Source organism: Macrotis lagotis, chromosome 5 (genome assembly GCF_037893015.1).
Source record: "Macrotis lagotis isolate mMagLag1 chromosome 5, bilby.v1.9.chrom.fasta, whole genome shotgun sequence".
Lineage (NCBI taxonomy): Eukaryota > Metazoa > Chordata > Mammalia > Peramelemorphia > Peramelidae > Macrotis > Macrotis lagotis.
In genome coordinates, this window is record NC_133662.1 from 242,188,884 (window position 1) to 242,211,921 (window position 23,038).

Here is a 23,038-nt window from a genome sequence, read left to right on the forward strand (position 1 = left end):
GCTCTCGGCCCCCTCCCCCAATGTATCTTCACAGGCGTGCTCCCTTGCGCAGAGAATGCCTCCCCCAGCGCTGCCTTTCCCAAGTAAGTCCCAAGGCAGTCCATCCATAAGCCTCTTATTGGGAAACACAGATTTTAAGAAGTATCTCCCTCCAGCGGGTGCGCGCCTGCGCCCTGGGCCGGCTGCAGCTGGAGGCCTGCCACGTATTCATTTCATGCTGAGCTCGGTCCCAGGCGAGCAGGAACAGCAGGAAAGAATGGCTGAACACCCTGAATCACCCATTCATCACCTCCTCAATAGCCTCTGTGGCTCAGCCCATCTGGGCCCCTTCAGCCGGCCCAGGCCCCCGTTCAGCCTGAGGTTGCAGGCCAGACAAAGCGAGTTCCAAAGGGCCCTCTGCCTTTGGCCCCACACACAAAGAGGCTGGTGGAGGCCAGCTTGAATGGATTAAACTCCATAACCTTCATTTAGTGGTAGTATTTTTAAACAGTCCTGAAATAAAAGACAGGAGACAGAAGGAGGAGGAGGAGGAGGACAGGTTGTGCAGCTGCTTCAGAGGCTGAGGCCACCTCAGGAGGGGCAGAGAGGGAAGAGGACACGGAAGTGGCCCAGCATCCCAATATGGGCACAGATGCCGCTGCCTGGGTTACCCGTAGGTGGGCCGTGACCAGATTTTCATGGGTAGTTACTGGTTCAAGTTTTATTATGGATTTCCAAAAATGATGACCTTTTTTAGACCACCTGTCCTGACTTGGAGCTTAGAAGACATGGTCACTGGACCCATGAAAGCCTAGGCAGGGGGCAGAGGGAACGATGAGCTGAGCATCCCTGGATCCTAGATGTGGCAGGGACCTTGGAGGCCATTTGATCTGTCGGACAATTCATTCAAGGGCATCATGCCCAAAGACAGAATGAAATCATCCTTAACTCTCAAGGACAAGACATAGAGAAGGATATACAGGATAAGAAGGACTGGCAGCTGCCTCAGGTGTTGGTTCCAAGCATGGGGGTGACCAGTGCAAAGGCCCAAGACCAGAGATGGAACAGAAATGTCCAGTCTAGCTGGACTGTAGAGTGCAGATAAGGAAGTAATGTCCAGTGAGGCCACAAAGATAGGGGTCCAGGTAAAGAAGAACTCTAAAACAGAGGAGCATTGGTCTTATGTTAGAGGCAATAGGGAGCCACTGGCATTGAGGAGAGTGATAGTCCAACCTCCTTATTTTACATGAGCAAACTGAGGCACAGGAAAGTTATGGTCTTGGTCATGATCATAATGGAACATGGTGGAATTTGGACCCAATTCCTTTCTCTCCAGAAATAGTGCTCTCTGCATTGTCCATTCGTTGCCCTCCATCCCATCGGAATGATTTTATTCAGTTATCAGAGGCCTTATCAGACTTCCCTGCTGACCTTTTTGCAGGTTGTTTTGTAGCTTGGTTCTTTGGAGTCTGCCCTTATCCCCTAACCAGACCCATCCCCTTGCTTGGTGCCGCCATCATGGCCAGAAGGAAGCCATTCCTTTCTGATAGAAAATGAATGGCAACCCCATATGAGGAAACTACCTTCTGATTTTATTCTTGCCTGCTCAGGAAACTGCATGGACAAGATTTGGGCTGGAAGTTGTTTCTCACACTGGGTTGGAATTTGTTTAGTTTGTTCTAATCCCCAAAAGTCTTTAAACCATTTATCCAGTGCTAATCATGGACATCTCTTTAAACTTCTAGACTTCCAAGACTTGTTCTGGTGATCTCTTGTTACCGTGTCAACACAGGTTGGGTGGAGAGAATAAAAGAGAATACTTACATGTATAAAAGAACCAGGGCTTGCTTAATGTACCAATCAAGAAAAACTTGAGACTTAGAGACCCATCTTCCCTCAGGCTTATCCCTTTGAAAGAAGAATATTTTCCACCCAGAAATCAGTTAGGGATTTAATTCACTTCCACCTTTAATGGCCAAGTTTACCAAACCTGGGCAGTGGAGACAGGGAAGATGATAGATGAGGGGCAAGATACATTCAAGGTCTATAAATGTATAGTTTATGGTGGAACCACCCAAGAGTATCTCCATAGTCAACTTCTGCACAGGTTCTGTTCAAATCCTAACTCTGCTGTTTGTTCCCTGTGATATTGGACAAGTCATTTAATCTCCATGAGTCTCAGTTTCCTTACCTACAAAATGAAGGGGCTGAACTAGCTGGCCTCTGACAAGCCTTTTGGCTCTAAGCCTGTGATCCTGTGAATTAATGGAGGGGAACAAGAGGATCCCAAATCCATTCCTGTTCAATTTGGGGAATATGTATTTGGGGGGGGGGGGTGGCAAGGCAGTGGGGTTAAGTGGCTTGCCCAAGGCCACACAGGTAGGCAATTATCAAGTGTCCTGAGGCTGGATTTGAACTCAGGTCGTCCTGACTCCAGGGCTGGTACTCTATCCAACTGCGCCACCTAGCTGCCCCGGGAATACATTTCTTAATAATAATAAAATTTCTTAATAAAACACACTCTTGATAGAGTACTGTTTCCTCATACCAAAGCCTCAGCCTCTGCCCTGTAGGACACTATCCTCCCTGGCCAACAAGATATCCCACTGCTTCCTAGATTGACCCAAAGTGCCCACTTCAACAAATCTGCCTTCTTTCTGAACCTGCTCTGGGGGAGTTCCACCTTCCCTGAGGGGCCTGCAAGATAATGAGTTCTTTATGTTCAAAAGACATTCAGCAGTATTGAAGACATATTGGTCCCAGATGGTCCCAGTGCAGCTATGCATAATTAAGAGCTGACTATACAACAAATAAACTAAAATGAACCAAACAAGAGCTGTAATACTCAGTACGTGTGAGTATTCTCATTAGAGCTCTAATATAAAAGATGATTCGTCTTAGGACCTTAGAGTTGCTCAGCCAGACTAGGCAGGGAAAGACCAACCATGGCTTTTTATGGAAATGCAAGTGCTGCCATCCCATCCCCTGACTGGGGAAGCTGGGGAATGTATCATCTATTGACGAAAAGGGTTTACTGGGGCTATTGGCAAACTGATCAATGAAGAAAGGCAGGTGCACTTCATACAGTACTGAAGGCTCCCTATCGTCTTCCGCTCAATCCCGTTGATTTTATTTTCCTTTCGGTGGCTCTTCCAGGATGACATGACAGACTCCCTGAGAGATTATACCAACCTGCCTGAGGCCGCGCCACTGCTCACCATCCTGGACATGTCGGCCCGAGCCAAGTACGTGATGGATGTGGAGGAGATTACGCCGGTCATTGTGGAAGCCTTTGTGAACGACTTCCTAGCAGAAAAGCTCAAGCCGGAGCCCATCTAATGGCCTGGGCTCCCCTGGACATTATTTAAAACTCAGCCGTCTCCTCCTTCCCCCTTCCTCTGTGCCCTTGGACTTCTCAGCTGTGTTTGATGCACTCACTTGATTCTGACCTCTTGGTGGTGCCTTCCCCCCCCCCCAGCTGGGTTCTTCTCACCAGCTTCCTGAGGGTTCCTCCTCCCAATTGGCAGAAGAGTCTATGTGTCTTGGAGGCTACTCCTGCTTCACAGATGATTAGCCAGGCCAGAACTGGGATTCTCACAGTGAAATCCTTGCAAGGGTGTCCTCCTCCCAGGTTAGGCAGCAAACAGACCATTAATGTGGCTCTCCGTTTCTCAGCATCCTTTACCCATCTTCAAGGTTACTCCCCGCTCCAGACAAGCACACACTCATGAATACACACAGGCATCTTCAGGAAATGAAAGAGTAGTGGTTGGTTCTGCCATTATCAGATGCCCTTGTGTCTTGGCTAAAAAAGAGGAAAATCCTACTTTCCTACTTGGTGGTTCTTAAGGGCACCCTGCTAAGCCAAGAGGAGGTCTTTGTCCTGGTGAGAAAAAGAACTGCAAGGAAACCCAAGATAAGAACCTCTCTCTTCTCCTCCAGTCCCCCCACCCAGGGCTCACCTTCTCATAGGAATGGTCGCCCTGTAACCTTTAGTTTTATGCATTGTTCTCCCTGGTTCCTAGACTAAGAAACACTGCCCTCTGTCCTTAGATGGACCCAACATAATGAATCCGGTCCCTGATGAAAATTGCCAAGGCCCAGGCCCCTGGCTAAGATGGCATTGGAAAGCCCCATCGGGGTGGCCATGGCCTGCTGCCCTTTTCTAGAGGTTCGTGAACCTGATCTGGGCACTGCTTCACTCACTCTGTTCCTAGGCTCCCATAAGATGACAAGCACAAGATAGATCCCTTCCCTGAGATGATCTAGCCCAGCCCCCATTCTTACAGAGGAGGAGACTGAGGCCCACAGAGATGGAATGACTTGCCCGAGTTCCACAAGTAACAAATGGCAGAGCTAGGATTTGAACCCAGGTCCCCAGACTCTAAATTCATTGTTCTTTCCACCACATTTCCTTGCTTCTGCCTCCCCCCCCCCCCACACACACACCTATATGAATGCATCTAAAAGAGCAGCATCATCTGGAGCCGGGAATCTGAAGCCTCTGGAGAGAGCTGTGCCATGTTGGGCCTTGGCCCGGCTTGAAGGAGCCCCCAGCCCCTGGGGTGACTGCTTACTGGAAGACCCAGCTCCCTGAGAGGAAGCCATTGACTTTGCTCACACTTGCTGTGTTGTTTTGTTTCTTGTAGTTCAAAGGGTAGGAAGTTAGTCATTAATGATGGCCCAGGTCTGAAATGCAGTCACTTAAAAATAAAACAGGCACCTTTGGGTTTTTCATTGGTGTGGAGAGTTCCTTTGTGAAGGGAGTTGTTGGATACTTTTCCGTCATCCATTTAGCCTAGTTTAATCCCCAAGAAATCTTTGGTTAGGGGCTGTTTGCACAAGGCTGCTATGTTGGAGGGAAGAAAACAATTCTTCCTATTCCCCTGGGGGGGGGGGGACCCAGGAACTATATCAGGATCCCCTGGAAGAAGATTCCTGGCCACGTGAGTCTCTCCTTTATAATCCCCAGAACAGCAGTGGAGGTTTCCGTGTATTCTGTTTCCTAATTGGGCTGGTTTGATACTCCTTAGGTAAACTGGGTTCCTTCCCTCTTCCCCACAGGGTTCTCATCTTCTCGGTGCTAGACCTAGTGTGGACACCCAATTGGTTGAGCCTACTGCAAGCTCAGAATTCTGGACTTCAGGGATTTAGCCTCAGTCTCCCCAGTAAGCAGAGATGACCAGTGTCTGCCACCACAGCTAACCTGGCCTGGCCTGGCCTTGCCCAAGTCTTCCTAGTAACAGTTTCTCTGAAAAACAGCTGGTTAGTGGGTAGGGAGAGGACCTGGATTTGGGGCCTGCCTCTGCTGTATACTGGTAGTGTGACCCTGGGCAAGTCCCTTATCCTTTCTTTGCTCTAAGCAACTCAAGTGACCAGATTGGTGCTAACTTTCCCCAATGGAGGAAGAATTTCCTCTGGGCAATCACAGGTTCATGCCCACCCTGCTAACAGTTTCTCAATCATTACTGCTATTGAATTTTTACCCTTCTCTTTGATTTCTAACAAGGAGGGGTACATGCCCATGGGCAAGTCAATGCCCGCCCAATACCCAGAGATCTGAAATCCAGACAAGGGGGTCAGGGATCTAGGAAGGGGTGTGTGTCTGGCCCCACTTCTGCAGCATTAGATCTGCTCTTGGAGAACTGATGTCTCTAAACCTGACCTGGCCTTGGAACACTGGTGCTACCAAGTTTAAATCTGGAGCACTTCTCTTACCAGCTGAGGCTGACTGAGTGTTTCCATGGGGGCTGAAAGGGGAGTCCAAGTGAGGCCTCCACCTGCATCTTTCCTACACCAGAGCAGCTGCATGTCCTCTGAAGCAAAAAGAACAAGGATTTCTGCCAGGGAGCCCCTGCAGAAGCTGTAAATGGACACCAGGCAAAAACAAAAAATAACCGGGCTATCTCCAGGGCTCTGTTGGTATTTCCAATTCTGACTCTCTTGTACCTGCCAGCTACATCAGCTGGAGTTGGCACCAGACTGTTTTAAAGGGAAGCCTAGGTTCGTTTCAACCACTGCCGAAGGCCCAGTGTGCCCACTCCCCACCTTGTAGTGTTTTGGGGGGGGGGATAAGGAAATGAACATAATACCACCCAGACCAGAAGAGGGACCAGGCCTTTGCCCAAGGGTGAGACAGATCCAAGGGAAGTTGGTACAAAGTGGGTGGTATAAGCACTTCCCCCAGAGTAGCTTAGAAATACCTTAAAATTCTTGTCACTAATTAGAAGCAGGTGAAAACACCCACTGGGCCCTCTTTAAGGACTTCCGCCAGAGCAAAAGAAACTGTACCCTGTACTTAAGATCTGCTACCCCAGGGTTCCCCACTGGTGTTCTCCACTACGACTTTGAGACCAGATCTTAACCCATTCACAAGCCAAAGGAGAGGTCTTCATAACTGTTTCTAGCAAAGGGGATCTGCTCAGCCAAAATGGTGATGGGAGCCAATAGATGAATGTGGAGGAGGGTGAGCAAAAACTAGACCCACTGCCTGGAGGGCTGTGGGCACCTTAGCTCTGAATGAAACTGGAAATTTTGATTTTCCATTGTGGTGCCATCAGTGGCTCCCTTTCCCTAAACGCCAATGGCACATTACCACTTTTGGGCTTCATCTTCACTTAGAGTGAAGATGCCAAGTTATGATGCAGACTTTATTTTTTCCTGTTGTCTCACTAAAGACTCTAAAACGCTTTTCTTCCTTCACAGTCATTGCCAGGGCTGTGTTTGTGGCAATAGAATGATTCCCAAGGCAACAGATGGGAGTCTGTCGCATCATAAAGAGCGAGGAAATGGGCCAGGAACAGATCAGCTGGACCCGTGTAGTTAAAGAGGCACTTTCAAGTTGTTTCTCATTGCTTGGCTTAGCAAGAAAGAATGTCTGTTGTCGCATGTGTTGGTGTTCTATGCACACACACACACACATCACCCCATGAATCTGTTGGTGGTGCCAAGCTTTCCCATCCCAGCATGAGCAAGGCCATTCCTCCCCTCATCAAGTCTAGGGTACCAGAGAGCGAGCTGCAAGCAGTGGGTAGAGAGCAGACAAAACACCATCAGGATGTTCATCTTTAGCCCTGCCGGGGGGAAGATGGTAGAGGAGGGAGCAGTTCCTGTGGGGTCTGGGAGCCGGAGCAGCTTCAGGTTCCAAAGGTGCCTCCAGGCCTTCTCTTTGATGGTTATAATTTAAGGAGGGGAGGGTTGTTGGGTTTTTTTTATTTGCTTCCTCTGGGATCCACTTTATTGACATGAACAAGGATAAAAAAAAAAAAGGCATTCTAGCTTTCCCCGGAGCTATCTGGTGAGTGAGAACTGCTGTCTTTGGGGCCAAATGGCAGCTGTTTATTAGCCCTGTTATTAGGGTTAATGGGGCCTGTGCGCATGCGTGGAGGGTAAAACATAATATTTTCCAGGAAAGAAAAGATTTATTGTTTTGTTTTCTGAGCATTTTATGTGGAAAACATCATGATGGGTAAATTTCTTTCATGGGTATTTTGGTTGGAATTTCACCCTAAGGGGGGACAATATTATATGGTAGGGAAGGGGGCTGAGGGAGGGGGGGACCTGAGAAGCAGGACCCATTCAAGTCTTTCTCAACAGTTCTCTCTCCTGGATTTCCTTCTAAGCTCTAATGTTATGTATTTTTGAGCATGAAAAATATACAGTTGTGTCTATACCCTCTTCTTCCAAGGCATCACTGGGGGAATACCCTCCCTACACATGCTAGAGAATGCCCCCATATTAAAAATCCAGCCAGATTTAGAGCAGGATCTGCCCTTAAGGCCTTCTAGATTTTCAATTCAATTTCATTGATGTGAAAGAGGAAAAAAAAAAAGTTTCTCTCCAGATATGTGGACAAATATACAGCCCAAGGCAGGCGACAGCAGAATCTAATTTAGATCCTAAGACCCTTCCTGAGTTTCTCCCTAGAGGCCGTGTGGGCTGATCAGATGCTAAGCTGGGGCCCAGAAGGTCAACTTTATTCTTAGATACAAAAGAGGTAACCCTGATACTTGCCATTTTCGTGTTTTTAAAATTCTTTTAAAATACCAGAAAGTGTAGATAAAGCAGGAATCCCCGGCAACTTAAATGACTCATTTATGTATTGTTAAAGTGGGTAAGTTGACAACCTACCCAATCAAGTCCTCTGCACCTCCCCGGTCCCTACGGACCCAGCATGGACTCTTGACTATCCTCCATACTTGTGTCATCTGGAGCCGGGAGCTTTCTTTTTCCAGGCCTCAGTTTCCTCCTCTATAAAATGAGAGCGTTAAGCTAGTTCCTTCCAGCTTTGGAACTACAATCCTAAGCCTGAGAGTGATGGAGCTATCTTTTAAATCTATCTCCCAATGGCAAGAAGAGAGCGATTAGTTCTCAGTGGACAGATTTCAGGTTAGTAGAAGTCCTGAACATTTGCAGCTTTCCAGTAGAGGAATTCCATAAGAGACTCTTAGTTCCTTGTTGCTGAAGCTATAGGCAGGAAGGGAATCATTTTTCAATTATTATAAAGGAGATTCCCGCTTTAGATAGGATTTAAATGAAATGACTTCTGTGCTTCATCTCCATGACTGCCATGTTTGAGGGGAAACCAAGGCACAGTGCCAGAAACAAAGCCTCCAGCCCAGGAGCTTCCTACATTTTGTTGTTTGAAATACAAGAGGATTTGGTCCCATGGTCTGGAGCAGTTGTTCATGGAGAACCTGGTGACTCTCAGCTCTAATGCAGTTGGTTTCCATCCCACGGAGTAGATGAGACGTCGCCATCTCCCTGAGGGGGTGCTTGTCCTCGATGGGTGCTATCCTGGGTGGTTCAGAAGCATCACATTTCTGAGTCAAGCGCACTTCACCCCATCCAGGGCAATCAGGAGCCGCTTCACTTTTGCTGCATTGATATAGACGATAAACTTGGGACGCTAGAACTGCCCCTAGCCTCAGGCCTGCGAGCCCCTGGCAGTGGACTGTAGCTGATGCCCAGGCCCTGCAGGCCTTAAACCACTATGGACAAAAGCTCTGCTGCCGTCCCTGAACGGCTCTGGGTGGAGGCCGGGGCATTGAAGGGAGCCACTAGTGAAGGAGAAAAGGCCAGAGCCTGCAATCACCAGTTTGGGGGGGGGGGGACCGCCTGGCATCTCTGTTGGGTCAGGAGCCCAAGGCCCAGCCGCACCTCTTGGTCTCACATGCTCAAGGAAAGGGTCGTCAGTGGGGCCAGTGTCACAAATAACTGTTCTGAAGGGGCTCGATCCCAGGCACCAGGTGGAGTGGGGGGGGGGGGGGGTCTCAGATCCTGACTGGGTTCTAGCTTCTTATTCCTGTAAGAATATGTGTGATGCTTTGTTGAGAGGTACAAGGCTGGGCCTCTGAGATCTGCAGCAGCATGTCAGCCCATTGACCAACACCCTAGAAAAACCGCCAGTCTCTCCTGCTCTGTGCCCACGCCTTGGGCTCTGCAGCAGCCGCGTCCTGCCCCCTGCTGGAAGAAGTCCTCTTTGCAGCCCCTCTCCAAAGGGACAGAGTCCACCAGGAAGATGACCCACACGAGACCCACCACTTCCCTGGGCTCACGTCCCAAGAAGTGAGCCTCATCCTGGGAGCATCCTCTCCAGCCCCTTTTACCCTTTCAGGACAGGTGGCAGCAGAGGGTTGCCAGCCAGCCTGGCAAAGTCTGGGGCCTGCGGTTTCCCAGCAGCCCTCTGTGAGGGCCTGTGGCTTTCTAGTCTAACGTGCGGGAGATGGGAGAAGAGCCCCCTCCCCCAGCCAAGCCTCAATCCTAGCACGTCCTCTGCCTTCACCACCATGGGCCCAACATCTGCCTTAGCCCTCTGCTAGGGGCTATTCCCAGAGGCTCAAATTAAATTGACACCAGGGCTCCCCAGGTGGAACAGGAGAGCTGGACAGAGGCAAACTGGGGAGCAGGGAAAATGGCCACCTGTGCTACCAGTGTGTGCACCCCAATCCTGCCAGGTAAGCCACAGGCATCCCTTAGGTTTGTCACATGTACTGGGTCCTCCATACAAGGCCCCAGGGTCTCAAGGTCCTGGGCTGCCACGGGACACCAGGAGTCAGGCCATTTGGGGGCACCCTGGGGTTGGAGAAACCTGTGAAAACAAGCTGTTACTTCCTCCCTAGAACTCCACACCTTCTATGGAGCAAGAGCTCAGCCTTTTGGGGAAGATCAAACCCAGGGTCTGTTTGTAGCAGTTTTAATCAGGAAAGGGGAGAGACTTGCTGAGTGACCTTCACTGTGCACTAGGTACAAGCAGGCATGCTTGTCAGGACAAGGCCCTGACACCCCGGCCACCCCCTTTTCCACAAGTTCCACCTGTCTGTCTGCTCAGCTTCGGGGGACATAGCTTAGGGCCAAGCAGGTCTTAATCAGGGCAGACACAGGAGCAACTTTAGACTTGATTCCTGGAAAACTTCCTAACAGCCTCCAAAAGGGGAATGGTCTCCAAGGGCTGTGGACTCTCCTCTGGAGGTCAGAAATGATTGCCAATAGGGAGAGGCCAGGGAGACGGTAAGATCCCTTCCAACTCTCAAAATCTGTGATTAAATGAGAACCACCCCTAGACCTTCACTATGCCACCACTGCTGCCTGCCTGCTTGGATCCCGCAGAGGAGGCATAAGGCTGTTTTTAGTCACCTAAATCCCTGGCACGGTCTCAGATTGTCTAATTTTGTTCCTGGACAGGAGAGGAGAGGAGGTTCTATGGATTAGAGGACACTGACTCGAGATGGTTCAAATGTCCCACTTTCCCAAGGCCACAACTCTGGAGGCATGAGGAGATAAGTATGAGGGAAGGATTGTTGTGAATCCCCAAACTCTGGCTTCCCTCCTCCCATCTGGAAGCAGCACAGTGCACGGGGCAAATGACAGGGGGCAACAGGAAGGGACAGCACCAAAGCAGCAAGAACACAAAATTCCCAATGTAGCCTGAAAAGGCATGAGCCAAGTTGTTTCAGTCACTTCTCCAGAAGGAAAGGATTGTCATTAGTCTGTTATGTTTGAAGAGCCCCAGGCGAAAGAGCCACGTCCACAGGAGCAGCTGGCAGGGAGGCTGGCCCTCCTGGCACAGTGTCCACTTGGTGACAGATCAGAGCCACCAGTCATGTTAGTATAATCTGTGAGGTTGACAGCTGAAGGGGCCCCTGCCTTCCCAAGCTCCAGCCATGGAGGGGTAAAGCAGTAGCTCATGACCTCAAGGCTTGGGGTCTGGCCAAGATGACCCCAACTGTGCCCCTGTGGACAGCTCCTGCCAGCCCTGTAATCACCTGCTCCCACTATATTTTCTAACTTTGTTGCTTTTCAAACCGATGTCCCAAAAAAGCTATGTGGATCAGATGTCCTACCTGCCTTCTCTGCCTCCCTCACTGGCCTGAGAGTGAAGAATCTTTGGTCAAAGTCTGCTATTCCTCCAGACTTTAAACAGTGCAGATGCCAGAGGGGTCCCCTATTTAAACACTGAGGCCTTTCCTTTCCACTTTCATTGTTGTTGCTGCCCCCTGCTGGCTTTACCAGAGGGGATGGATAAAGGAACTGCAGAAATGTGGTCTGGCGATCTCCAAACCCTGGAGAAGGGAACCCAGAGCCCATCCCCTTCTCATGAGGGTCTCCAGATCCTAGAGAAGGGAACCCAGAGCCCACCCCCTTCTGGGGATCTCCAGACCCTGGAGACGGGAACCTAGAGCCCATCTCCTTTTCCTGGGGGACTCCAGACCCTGGAGAAAGGAACCCAGAACCCATGCCCTTCTCTTCCCCACCTCCCCACTGTTTCCAGAAAAATATGAGCAGCGGTGAGACTGTGGTTCCTGGAACAAAATATAATTAGAAATGAATGCAAGGAAGAGGTAAGTACCTCACAGCCCCTCCTGAGAGGATGGGTCCTGGGGGTGGGAAAGGTGCTATCAGCCCAGCCCTAGGGACACCTGCCTGGGGACACCTGCCTCCAAGGCCTGGGCTCCCTCTTCTTGGAGGCGCAGCTGCCTTCTCCCTTCAAAGAGCAGGATGCTGGCCGCCATGGCAGAGTTCAGACTGTCCACACCCGGCACGATGGGGATCAGCAGCCTCTTTCCCCCAGTGCTCTCTGCCAACTGGAGGGACTCTAAGCTGACCCCGTGCGTCTCTCCCCCTATGACCACAGCTGCTGGAGCATCCGTCCAAACTGCGTCATAGCTCTGGACCTTAAGTTCTGGGAGCCAGCTGTTGGCCAGCACCTCTTCCTCCTCCAGATGGTTCGCCTCCTCATATTTGCGATATTTCTGAAACCGCCGGTCACACACCCAGCCGTGGTCACTGGCTTTTCCAGATTTCTGGGCCTGGGCATATAGGCCACAGTTGTCAGCCACATGGACTCTGGTATGCGAAGGTAAGTAGTTGGGCACGACCTCCCACTCCAGGTTGCTGACAATGGGTAGCTGGAAGTGAGCCCCCATGCCAGCCCGCAGCACTTTGGGTTCCCAAGCATCCACACAACCTAAAAAAGGAAAAGGGAGAAGTCAGCAATGAAAGAACTGCCCCAGGGTCAATCCAAAAAGCCTTGGAATTAACTGGGCAGGGAGTCAGGGAGGGGGTGCCTGATTAGCCCCCACTTCCTGCTGGGTGGCCCCTCAGTGACTCCAGGAATTCTCAAGCCCCAAAAGCCGCTGAATAAGGACAAGCCCCACCCCTGTACAGAGCAGATCTCGGCAAGAGGCCCCACTGTGGTGGGCTCATCATTGGGACAGGCCCTGTTCAAATCCCATCTGTGACGCTGAAAAGTGATGTGGCTTCTCAACCCCTCAAAGCCCCCATCTCCTCTGAAAAATGAAGATAACTGCACCAATCTCACAAGATAATCATTAGCAGCAGATGAGGATGAACGCATGGAAAGAGCTCTAGAAATGCTGTCACAGAAACATATCTATAAGACAGATCAGGATGGGACCAAGATGGTGGAGCAGTAGGAAGCTCCTCCCCACCCCCACCCAAATCTAGAAAATACAGGAGACCACATGATGGGGGTCAGAGAAAATCCAAGAGAAAAACACAATGAGTCAGTCTTTCAGCTCCAGTCAGTATGGGGGAACAGAGATCTGTGCACATTGTGGATAGGACTGTCCAGGAAAACAGTCCATGGACTCTCCAGTGCAGGGAGAGAAGCTCACACTGGGGGGCATGGGGACCTCATGTGAGTACAGGAACAAGTGCCAACTGGTAGCACTGACATCCACAACCAGGTTACTGGATACACAACAGGCCCAGGTTACAGATTTGAGGTGGCCTGAAGGGACCAGTGCCAAGGGCCTAGCCAGTGAACAGGGGAGTGGAAAGGATCTCTTCCAGCTTCCAGCTCAGAAAAGAAACAAACAGGGCAGGAATCCCAGACCAATGGGAAGCCTTCAATTCTTTCACTCCAAACCAGAAGAGTTTCTCAGTCAGCTGATGGACACCGGCAAAGTCCAGGTCAGACTCAAACCCAGGTCAGGAATTTGCAGAGCTCATACCAAGGGACAGCAATCTGACTTTGCCCCAGAACTAAGCTGTCCCTGAAAACATGAAGATTCTCATTAACCCAAGAATGCAGCAACAGGACCAGCCCAGACCTCCCCTCCAGAAGCACCCAGGGCCTGGCTCCAATATCAAGTCTGAAGTCAGGAAGGAGGCTGGAAGAATGAACAAAAAAAAAAAGTTCCAGTTTTCAAAGCTATTGTGGCCTAGAGATATTCACACTACAAACTCAGAAGAGAATGACTCCAAATATCAACAAGCAAAAATCTCCTAAGAAAAACACAGCTCAGAGCAGGAACATGGCCCCGGCAGCAGAGCAGGCTGAGGCTGTGCAGGCCGGAGTGGCCGGAGGCCTCAGGCTCAAGAAGAAGCGCAGGCAGCAGCAGTGGCAGACTGAACTCGTGGAATGTTTTCTCCGGCAGTGTCCATGAGGGACAAGGATTTGCATTTCAGAAAAAGCAAAAATTTCAACAAGAATACAAGAAATTGCTAAGGAAAGAAAAAAAGGCACAAATTTCACAAGAATCTCAGTTTACAGAACGATATCCAGAGCATTTAAAACATCTGTATTTAGCTGAAAAAGAAATGCTCAGGAGACGATACAAAAGAAAAATAACATTTGCCAGAAGAATGTAGCTCAACAGTGAATCCAATTGCCAATCCAATCCAAAAAGAAGGAAAAAAACATCAAGCCAAAAGGCAAAAGAAGAATATGAATGGACACAAGCTAAACGTGCTGCTAAGAAACAGGAGTTTGAGAAAAGAAAGAAAGAAAGAAAGAAAGAAAGAAAGAAAGAAAGAAAGAAAGAAAGGAAGGAAGGAAGGAAGGAAGGAAGGAAGGAAGGAAGGAAGGAAGGAAGGAAGGAAGGAAGGAAGGAAGGAAGAAAGGAAGAAAGAAAGAGAGAGAAGAAGCACAACAGCTCTACAAAAAAAAAAGAAAATGGAAGCATATAAAATATTGAGCAAAAGAACTAAAAAAGGCCAACCAAATCTGAATTACAAATGGAGTATCTTCTAAAGAAAATACAAGAGAAAACATAAACATTTACTTTGCTGTATATTAAAATGTATTTTTATATTGCCTGGATTCTTTTGAATCAACTAACATACTTCTTTGCTATTCATAATTCTGTGCTTATTGGAACAACAGACCAAGTCAAGCATATTGGAGATGTTTTTATTTTTGCAGAAAACATTTTTAAATGCTGTAAATAAATGGGTTTTTAATTGTTTAGTGGTTACTTCTTAAAAAAAAAAACACAGCTCAGGGCAGCTAGGTGGCGCAGAGGATAGAGCACAGGTCCTAGTCAGTAGTACCTGAGTTCAAATCTGGCCTCAGACACTTAATAATTACATAGCTGTGTGGGCTTAAGCAAGCCACTTAACCCCACTGCCTTGCAAAAACCTAAAAACAAACAAACAAACAAAAAAACTACAGGTTAAACACAAATTCAAATAGAATTCCAGAAAAGATGAAGCCAGAATTTTTATAAGTTTTAAGATATTTTCATCAATAAAGTGAAGGCACTATAGGGAAAAAGATGGAAATGAAATGAAATCTGAGAAAAAGATATGGAAAGGGAATAACAGTTTGACTTAACAAAACCTTACCCAAGCAACAAATTAGCCTAAAATTAAAATGAATCAAATAGAGTTCAATAACTCCATGAGACATCAAGAAATACAAAAACAGTCAAAAGATTGAAAAAATAGAGTCAAAATTCGGAGCTTCTAGATCAAAGAAAAAAATACAGCAGCCAGAAAAAAAATTCAATTACTAAGCAGAAATAGTTGGGATTATATATGATTTAGCAGCTACCACTGTAAAGGAGCAGAGAGCTTGGAATATGACATTTAGAAGGCAAATGATATGAACTCTCAACAGAGAATAGCTTATCCAGCAAACACTGTAATCCTATGGGGGAAAAAAAAGAGAACTTCCAAACATTCCTGATGAAATGACCAAAACTGCATAGAAACTTGGAAGTTTTAAACATAGAAATTAGAGGTACATATAAACAGGTACACACAAAAGAACTGGCTAAACTTTTTTTTTTTTTAGGTTTTTGCAAGGCAAACAGGGTTAAGTAGCTTGCCCAAGGCCACACAGCTAGGTTATTATTAAGTGTCTGAGACCGGATTTGAACCCAGGTCCTCCTGACTCCAAAGCCGTGCTTTATCCACTACGCCACCTAGCCACCCCTGGATAAACTTCTTGACTTCAAATTTGGGGAAGATAATATGTGTCCCTTCTGAACTCTATTATCATGGGTCATATAAGAAGACTTAATTAGAAGTCTGGGATGGTTCTATTATATCTTGATGATCTTAAAAGAACGGAAAGAGAAGGAAAAGAAATATACTGGTAGGGGGGTAAGAAGGAGAAAGGGAAAGAGGGCTAGGGAAAATTACCTTCAATAATCAGTCTAAATAAAGAAGAAAGAGAGAGATCAACTGATGCTTGAACCTCAGTCTCATCTGAACTGGTCAAAGGAGAGAAGAAAACAGCATAGAGTACAGAAATACATTTCACTCAACTGGAAAAAAGGAAAGGGAAGAAGTGAGAAGGGGTAATCAGAGGGAAGGATTACTCCTAAGCAAAATAAACTCTAAAGATAGACAAAAATATCTGAAGCTCTTTTTGAGGTGGCATAAAATGGGAATCTGAGAAGTGTCCATCAAATGGAGAATAATATGATGGAATACAATTGTGCTGTAAGAACTGAAGGGGGATGGTTTCAGAGAGATTTGAAGACTTGTAAGAATGGATGCAGAGTAAAATGAGCAGAATTCAGGGTCTAAAAACAAATACGAGCTCATCATTTACAACTGGCATTTTATCTTTTAATGTCAATTGTTTCTAAATTCCAATCTCTCTAAGGCACTGCCTGCTCAAGTCGATGGAAAGCTAGCAGTCCTCCTGGCCTGTCACAGCCTCCCTTACCTTTGGTGAGCAGCACTTTACGGCAGCCTGCCCCAGCAGCAGATCTCAGGATGGTACCCAAGTTTCCAGGATCACGGAGATTGTCACAGATCAGCAACAAAGGCAATGAATGTTGAAGTTGGGTCTCTGGATACTTCATCTTAACATGATCAGGTTTGGCAAAAACCCCTAAGGGGACAAAAGATGAGTTCACCTAACTGAACAACAGGACTGTCCTTTGCCGAGTTAAGTGACCCAGAGAACAGTGAGCTGCATGAAATGGCCCCCTTCCACACCTATGGCTTCACACTAGGAAATTTCCCCAGCCCTGCCCTTTATTCTGAAATTTAATGGTACATAGCCTCCAAGCCACAGAGGAGGAATCCCAGGTCTAAAGTTTCTAGATATCCAAGTGATGCTCTCTTCTTCAAGCAAACATTCACCTCCTGAAGACCTCAAAGACCTCTTGCTTCTCAGAGATGCCTCAGGGAGACTCTCTACCACACTCCCTGGAAGAGAAATAGTCTGCAGATCAGAGTTTGCCTTCAGTGGGTGCATCCCATGTGGGCCCTCTGGCAGGAAACTCACTGGAGATTTTAACACCCACTCTAGCTCACTGTTCTCAGATCCAGGCCTGAGGGGCCCGGGATCATGCAAACCCTAAGTGGCATGGCTTTTGAAATCTTTTTATCTGATCTGATCTTATCTCAAAAAGTTCTACTATATCCCCTACTCCTGAAAATTCAGCTTCTTATAGAAGGTATGTGGGCAGAAATTGGAAATAGGTTATTTGGTGCTTCAGCAGAAAAACATCTATTACAGTTCTTAGGAGTTCACAGGACTTGTAGTGAATAACTAATATTCAATTAATGAATACCAAAGGAAGCATGATGTGGGAGAGAAGTTGACTTGGAGTCAAGGATCAATCAATATTTATTAAGCACCAATTAGACCTGGTTCAAATCCTGACTGTTACCTACTAACTGATCTGTCATTTGTCTGGGCCTCAATTTCCTCAATTTTCCTCTTTTAAAATTAGGTAGCTGGACTCAACAGCCTCTAATGTTCCAGCTCCAACCTGTATACTCTGTGATAATGAATAAAGTAGCTCTACTATGCACAATACAATAACACAACAGAAGGAGCTAAATCGAGGCACTGACTCATTATCTATCAAATCCCTTCCCTTCCACTCCAAGCCCAAGGGCCAGGGCCAGTCTTTTAGTTGTGCTTACTGAAGGGACAACTGTCCCAATAATAAAGACACTGCCTCAAGTCTGCCTGGAACAAAGGCAGTAAGAATTCTTTTACTTCAGCCTTACATCCTCTTCTCTTTTATCACTCATGATCAATGACTTCTGTCTTTCTTTCTGAGAGCCCTGGCCACGCCTCACTTGGCCCCCTCACCTCAGTCTCCTGGCCAAATCTTGCTGCTCTATCTCAGCCAGCAGTTCTAGAAGCATCAACCAAGATCAAACTGACTTAGTCTTGCTCCTGGTGCAGGTGTGTGGTTCTCTTCCCCTGTGGTCATCTCCCATCCATCCCTCTAATTTTCTGGACCACAGAACCCCTGACCAGCCCCTCCGCTCCAAGAGGTATTTCCCTATTAGACCACAGGCTCCTCCTGGGAGTTAAGGCTGCCTCTGTGTGGCATGTATACCCCCAGTGGTCAGCCCAGAGAAATACTTTATAATGCATTTCCATTCATTCATTAGAAATATAAAGCTATTCCAAGTTGTCATCACAAGACACTCAAAATTCTAAGTAGAAACAACTTCCTTCTTGTTACAGATCCAAAATGAAGAAAACATTTGTCCACCTCAAAGAAAACACACGCTCCTATGTGTATCCCTTGACACCAGAAATCACGCAGATGACAGAATGAAGCCACAACAATTCTGCTTCCTCAAAAGGGCTGGGTGGGCTGCTGGGGCAGGGAAAGTGGAGCAGGGCAGAACTCTGCAAGTTCAAACTGGCTCACTGCGCAGTAGGAAACTGGTGAAGCTGGCCCTCAATAGGGTACCTGCCCTCTGGAGGAAGTGCATCAATATGGCCTCTCAGGGTCACCCTGGAACAGGAAATGTCTGGAGGGAGACCCTGCAGCCCCACATCAGGAGTTTGCTCTCTGTTAAGGACACTTAGTCTAGCAGCTCTCAAAATCTAACAACACCTTCCAAAGGAAATAGAGGACCCATAGGATGTTACTCTTTAAAAATCACAGGATTTAGGGTTGGAGTTCAGAGTCCAACCTCCCCATTTGACAAAAGAAGCAGGATGCAGGAAGGTCCATGAGCCCACTATCTCCTCTCATTTTGCAGGGAAAGTCAGGGACCCAGGGAAACTCCTGCCCAAGTCACAGTCAGAAACAGAGCTGGGCCTAGACCCCCAAACTCCTAACCTCCTGGCTCCAGCTCTTCCTACCTAACCACAAAGTATGCAGCCACATGTCTATTCTCTCTTTTCAATCCCAATTAATTGAAATGGGAAGGAGTTAGGTAGGGTTTATGGAAAGAAACGAAAGGAAAAAAAATCCAGAAAGTCTCAGAGGGTGGCACAGGGTAGAGGAAAGGGGCAGAACCATACTGTCCAAAGGTGGCAACAATGGAAGCAGCTGAGGAAAAACCAACAAATGGCACTCCCAGTTCCTCTCCTCCACCTCCTGTGTCTCAGCTCCTTTCAGGAGACAGCACAGTTACAGCAGTTGTGGGGTAGAAGGGAGAAGCCAGGACCTTGAGCTGACCCTAGAGTCCTTGGTATCCAAAACTTAAGGTGTCAGTGTGGGGGAAGCAAATCAGCCAGAATACAAAGAATGGGGGGAGGGGGAGGTTACAGAGAGGTTTGAGGCAGGTCAAGAAAGCCTAGCGAGGAAGCAGAGCCACAAACAAGATAAGGACAGAAAAGGGTCTAGGAGGACCCAGCTGCCTTGCAGTACAGTGGATATACAGAGAGACAGGGCAAACACCTCTGATAAGCAGAGTCTGGAAGGAAGTCAGTCTCTTGAGCAACACTTCCATCCTTTATGCTAGTTGGCTCAATAATGCATGGATGATAAAGGATTTATCAAGCAATTATTCTGTGTAAGCTCCATGCTAAGCACTGCAGATACAAACACAAGAGGCAGTCCCTGCCCTCAAGAAGCTTATAATCTATATGAAAAGGGGTAAAAACATCACTTGTCCAAAAATATTCACAGCAAGAATTGGAAATTAAGTGAATGTCCTTCAATTGGGTAATGGCTTAGCAAACTGTGGTATATGTATGTCATGGAACACTATTGTTCTATTAGAAACCAGAAGGGATGGGAATTCAGGGAAGCCTGGAGGGATTTGCATGAACTGATGCTGAGCGAGATGAGCAGAACCAGAAAAACACTGTACACCCTAACAGCAACATGGGGGCGATGATCAACCTTGATGGACTTGCTCATTCCATCAGTGCAACCAGGGACAATTTGGGGCTGTCTGAAATGGAGAATACCATCTGTATCCAGAGAAAGAATTGTGGAGTTTGAACAAAGACCAAAGGCCGTTATCTTATTATGTAATTTTGCTATCTCTTATACTTTATTTTTCTTTCTTAAGGATATAATTTCTCTCTCATCACATTCAACTAAGATCAACATATACCATGGAAATAATGTAAAGACTGGCAAATTGCCTTCTGTGGGGGTAGGGGGAGGGAAGCAAAATTAGGGGGAAAATTGTAAAATTCAAAATAAAAGCTTTCTTTTATAAACAAAAAAAATAAAAAATTTAAAATCTAACAGAAGAAGACACCATAGTGAGGGGAATAGTAGCAGGGGAGCCGACTAATCCAGAGGCCATGATTGGGTTTATTTATTTTGGTTCTTGGGCACATGCATTGGAGGACCTACTTAGCTAAGTGATTAAATTCTCTTCAGTTATGGGAGACTACAGCATTTTTCACTCAAGAAAGTCATAAAAGGCTGAGATGGAAATTTCTTAAAGACATAAGCCACTGACCCATTATTCCTTGTGGAGTCACAAGGTCGGACCATTCCTTGATATCATCAAATTTCACCTTGATGAGGCTGACACCTTTGAGCTTCTCCACAGGGAGCTCCTTTACATGTTCCAGTCGACTAAAGAAGACTGTTTGGGGCACGGCACCGGCTCTCAGGGCATCAACAATCAGCCTCCGGCCTTCCAACAAGATCTTCCCATGCTTGTCTCGGAAGGTCCTGGATTTGACAATTGTCATCACTTTGCTAGGGGTGAGAAGAAATAAATGGATCAATAACTACCCATGGGAACAAGTGTGCATTGGACAACTCACTGAGAGCAGAAATGAGGAGGGGACCTGCCCTGCTCTAAGGGGAGGTTACATGGCACAGTGGATAGACTACTGGCCTTGGAGACAGGAGGATAGGAGTTTGAATCCAACCTCAGACACTTGACACTAGCTGTACGACCTTGGGCAGGTCATTTAACTCTACATCACATTCATGGCCTTTTCCAGTCATCTCAATTCATATCTGGCTAGTGGACTCAGGTGGCCCTGGAGGAGAAAGTGAGACTGGTGACCTAGCATAGAACCCCTTCACTTAAATCCAATTCATGAGCTTGTCATGGAATCATCTCCTTGATATCATGGTCTTCTTCAAAAATGAAGGACAAACATATACACTGAAGAGAGAACAGTGGTTCTCAAACTCCTTTATGCTCGTGATCCAGTACATTCTTGGCTTGGGAACTGAGGCCCATGAGAGAAGAGTGTAGACATGGTGAAACCCGTGTGCTGAACTCCTTTCCTTTATGAGGTTCTATCTGATTCCAGCCCACCGTTCTGGAAGCATTCTTCTGGAGTCAGTGAAGTACGGTGGAGGGCACTTAAATTGGAGAGGTAGGACCTGAGTTCATATCCCAGATCTGTCACTTCCAAGATGCAGCCTCCTTTTGAACAAGCCTCAACATCTCTGGGCCTCAGCTTCCTCAGCTATAAGATGAGGGGGATTGGACTAGAAGGATAGCCTCCAAGATCCCCTCAAACTCTAAATCTATCAGCTCATGAACTTATGACTTTGGGAGTAGATGATTTCTAAGATCCCTTTCAACTATGATGGTACGCTACTCTCTGGTTCTTAAGATACAGGTTTAAAAGATGTCTAATACCCTGCATTTCTAGGTTCTTTGCATTAGTCAGAAGCTCTTCATGACAAAGTATCACATTGAAATGATCAAAATATTTCATTTTTCAAGGTGAAATTATAGCTGTTGTGTTTAAAACTTTGCATTTTTGGGAAAAAAGGATACTTTTATATAGTAGCTTTCAGGGAAGAAGAAAAAAGGATACTTTTATACAGTAGCTCTCTGGATTAAAAAAAAACATTTTTGTATAAATAGAATAGAAAATTCTAAAGAAAAGTAGCCAAGGGGCAACTAGGTGGCATAATGATAAAGCACCAGCCCTGGAGTCAGGACTACCTGGGTTCAAATCTGGTCTCAGACACTTAATAATGACCTAGCTGTGTGGCCTTGGGCAAGCCACTTAACCCCGTTTGCCTTGCAAAAACGTTAAAAAAAAAAAGTAGCCAAGAACACAAAAAAAAGTTAAACAAAGACCTTTAGTGAAATAAATGCTAATTTAATGAGGTATTAAGGGAGATAAAAAATATTCTATTGGCTTCCATATTGTATCCCTCCATTAGTTATGGAGAGGGGATCCTTGACTATCTTCCGTTAAGGGGATAAATAAAGACTATTTAGAGGCGGCTAAAACCAGCGCCCTGGAGTCTGGAGGACCTGAGTTCAAATCCGGTCTCAGACACTTCATAATGACCTAGCTGTGTGGCCTTGGGCAAGCCACTGGACCCCATGGCCTCGCAAAAAAACTAAAAAAAAAAAGGCTATTTACTGCGTCAGGGCAGGTAATGGCCCAGTGGATAGAGCGCCAGACTTGAGTCGGGAAATCCCGAGTTCAAATCCAGCCTGGGGCACTCACTAGTTGTATGACCTGGAGCGAGTCACTTCACCCTGCCTGCCTCAGTTTCCCCCTCTACAACAAGGAGATGGCAGACGCCCCGTGGGGCAGCCCTGGAGGGAATGCACCACACCGGCACTGACCGCCCCTGGGCCAGCCCCGCGGGTGCAGCCGGGGCGAGCGGGAGGCGGCAGGGGCGCAGGGACCAGCCCGGGCCGGGGCCGGGGGAGAGGCCGGCGGCCGCCGCGGGGCAAGCTCGGCCCGCCCGGCGGGGATCACCGTGGGGCGGCGCGGGGCCGGGCACCAAGGCTGGCACAGGGCGGAGGGCGCGGGAGGCTCTGCCAAGCCCGGCACCTCCGGAGGGCGGCGGGGCCTCGGGCGGCCCGGGCTCACCTCAGCCTCCGGTCCCCGGGCAGCGCCCGCTCGTAGCGCAGCCCCATCTCCTCCCAGGCTCCGGGACTGGCCGGCGGCGGCGGCGGCGGCTCCCGGGCCCGGCCCCGGCTCTCCTTCCCCGGCCGCCTCGGCTCCGGCTGCGCCGCCGCCCTCCCCGCGGCCTGGCCCGGGCTCAGCACCCGGACGGGGGTCCGCCTCAGGGCCCGCACCCCGCGCCGCGCGCCCCCGCCCCAGAGCGGCCCGGCCGCGAGCAGCCGCGCCGGGAGCCCCGCGCCGCGAGACAGCGCTAGGGCCGCCATCTTCGCGCTGACGTCACGCGCGCGC

General features: G+C 48.0%; 2 protein-coding genes and 1 pseudogene across 4 annotated transcripts in view; 2 read left to right on the top strand and 1 right to left on the bottom strand.

The window, feature by feature from the left end:
- The window catches only part of NXN (nucleoredoxin), a 168,847-nt gene extending 164,131 nt beyond the window's left edge, over positions 1–4,716 (top strand). For all 3 annotated transcript variants that reach the window (XM_074189150.1, XM_074189151.1, XM_074189152.1), the window contains one exon: positions 3,136–4,716. In XM_074189150.1, coding sequence (XP_074045251.1) covers positions 3,136–3,318 — 183 coding nt within the window. In that variant the 3' untranslated portion in view covers positions 3,319–4,716. The remainder of the gene's footprint in view (positions 1–3,135) is intronic.
- Positions 4,717–11,755: 7,039 nt separating this feature from the next.
- On the bottom strand, positions 11,756–23,013 carry MRM3 (mitochondrial rRNA methyltransferase 3). The gene is made up of 4 exons (XM_074189153.1): positions 22,715–23,013; positions 20,365–20,609; positions 16,403–16,570; positions 11,756–12,445 (listed from the first exon to the last, which is right to left on the bottom strand). The coding sequence occupies exons 1-4, from the start codon at positions 23,011–23,013 to the stop codon at positions 11,877–11,879; spliced, it is 1,281 nt and encodes a 426-aa protein (XP_074045254.1). The 3' UTR covers positions 11,756–11,876.
- Positions 11,827–14,256, top strand: LOC141487968 (thyroid transcription factor 1-associated protein 26 pseudogene; annotated as a pseudogene).
- Positions 23,014–23,038: the final 25 nt, after the last annotated feature.

Coding starts and splice junctions, on each gene's coding strand:
- MRM3 (XM_074189153.1), bottom strand. CDS start 23,013: ATGGCGGCCCTAGCGCTGTCTCGCGGCGCGGGGCTCCCGGCGCGGCTG. Junction 20,610..22,714: donor CCCGGGGACCGGAGGCTGAG/GTGAGCCCGGGC, acceptor TCTCACCCCTAG/CAAAGTGATGACAATTGTCA. Junction 16,571..20,364: donor GACTCCACAAGGAATAATGG/GTCAGTGGCTTA, acceptor TTGTCCCCTTAG/GGGTTTTTGCCAAACCTGAT.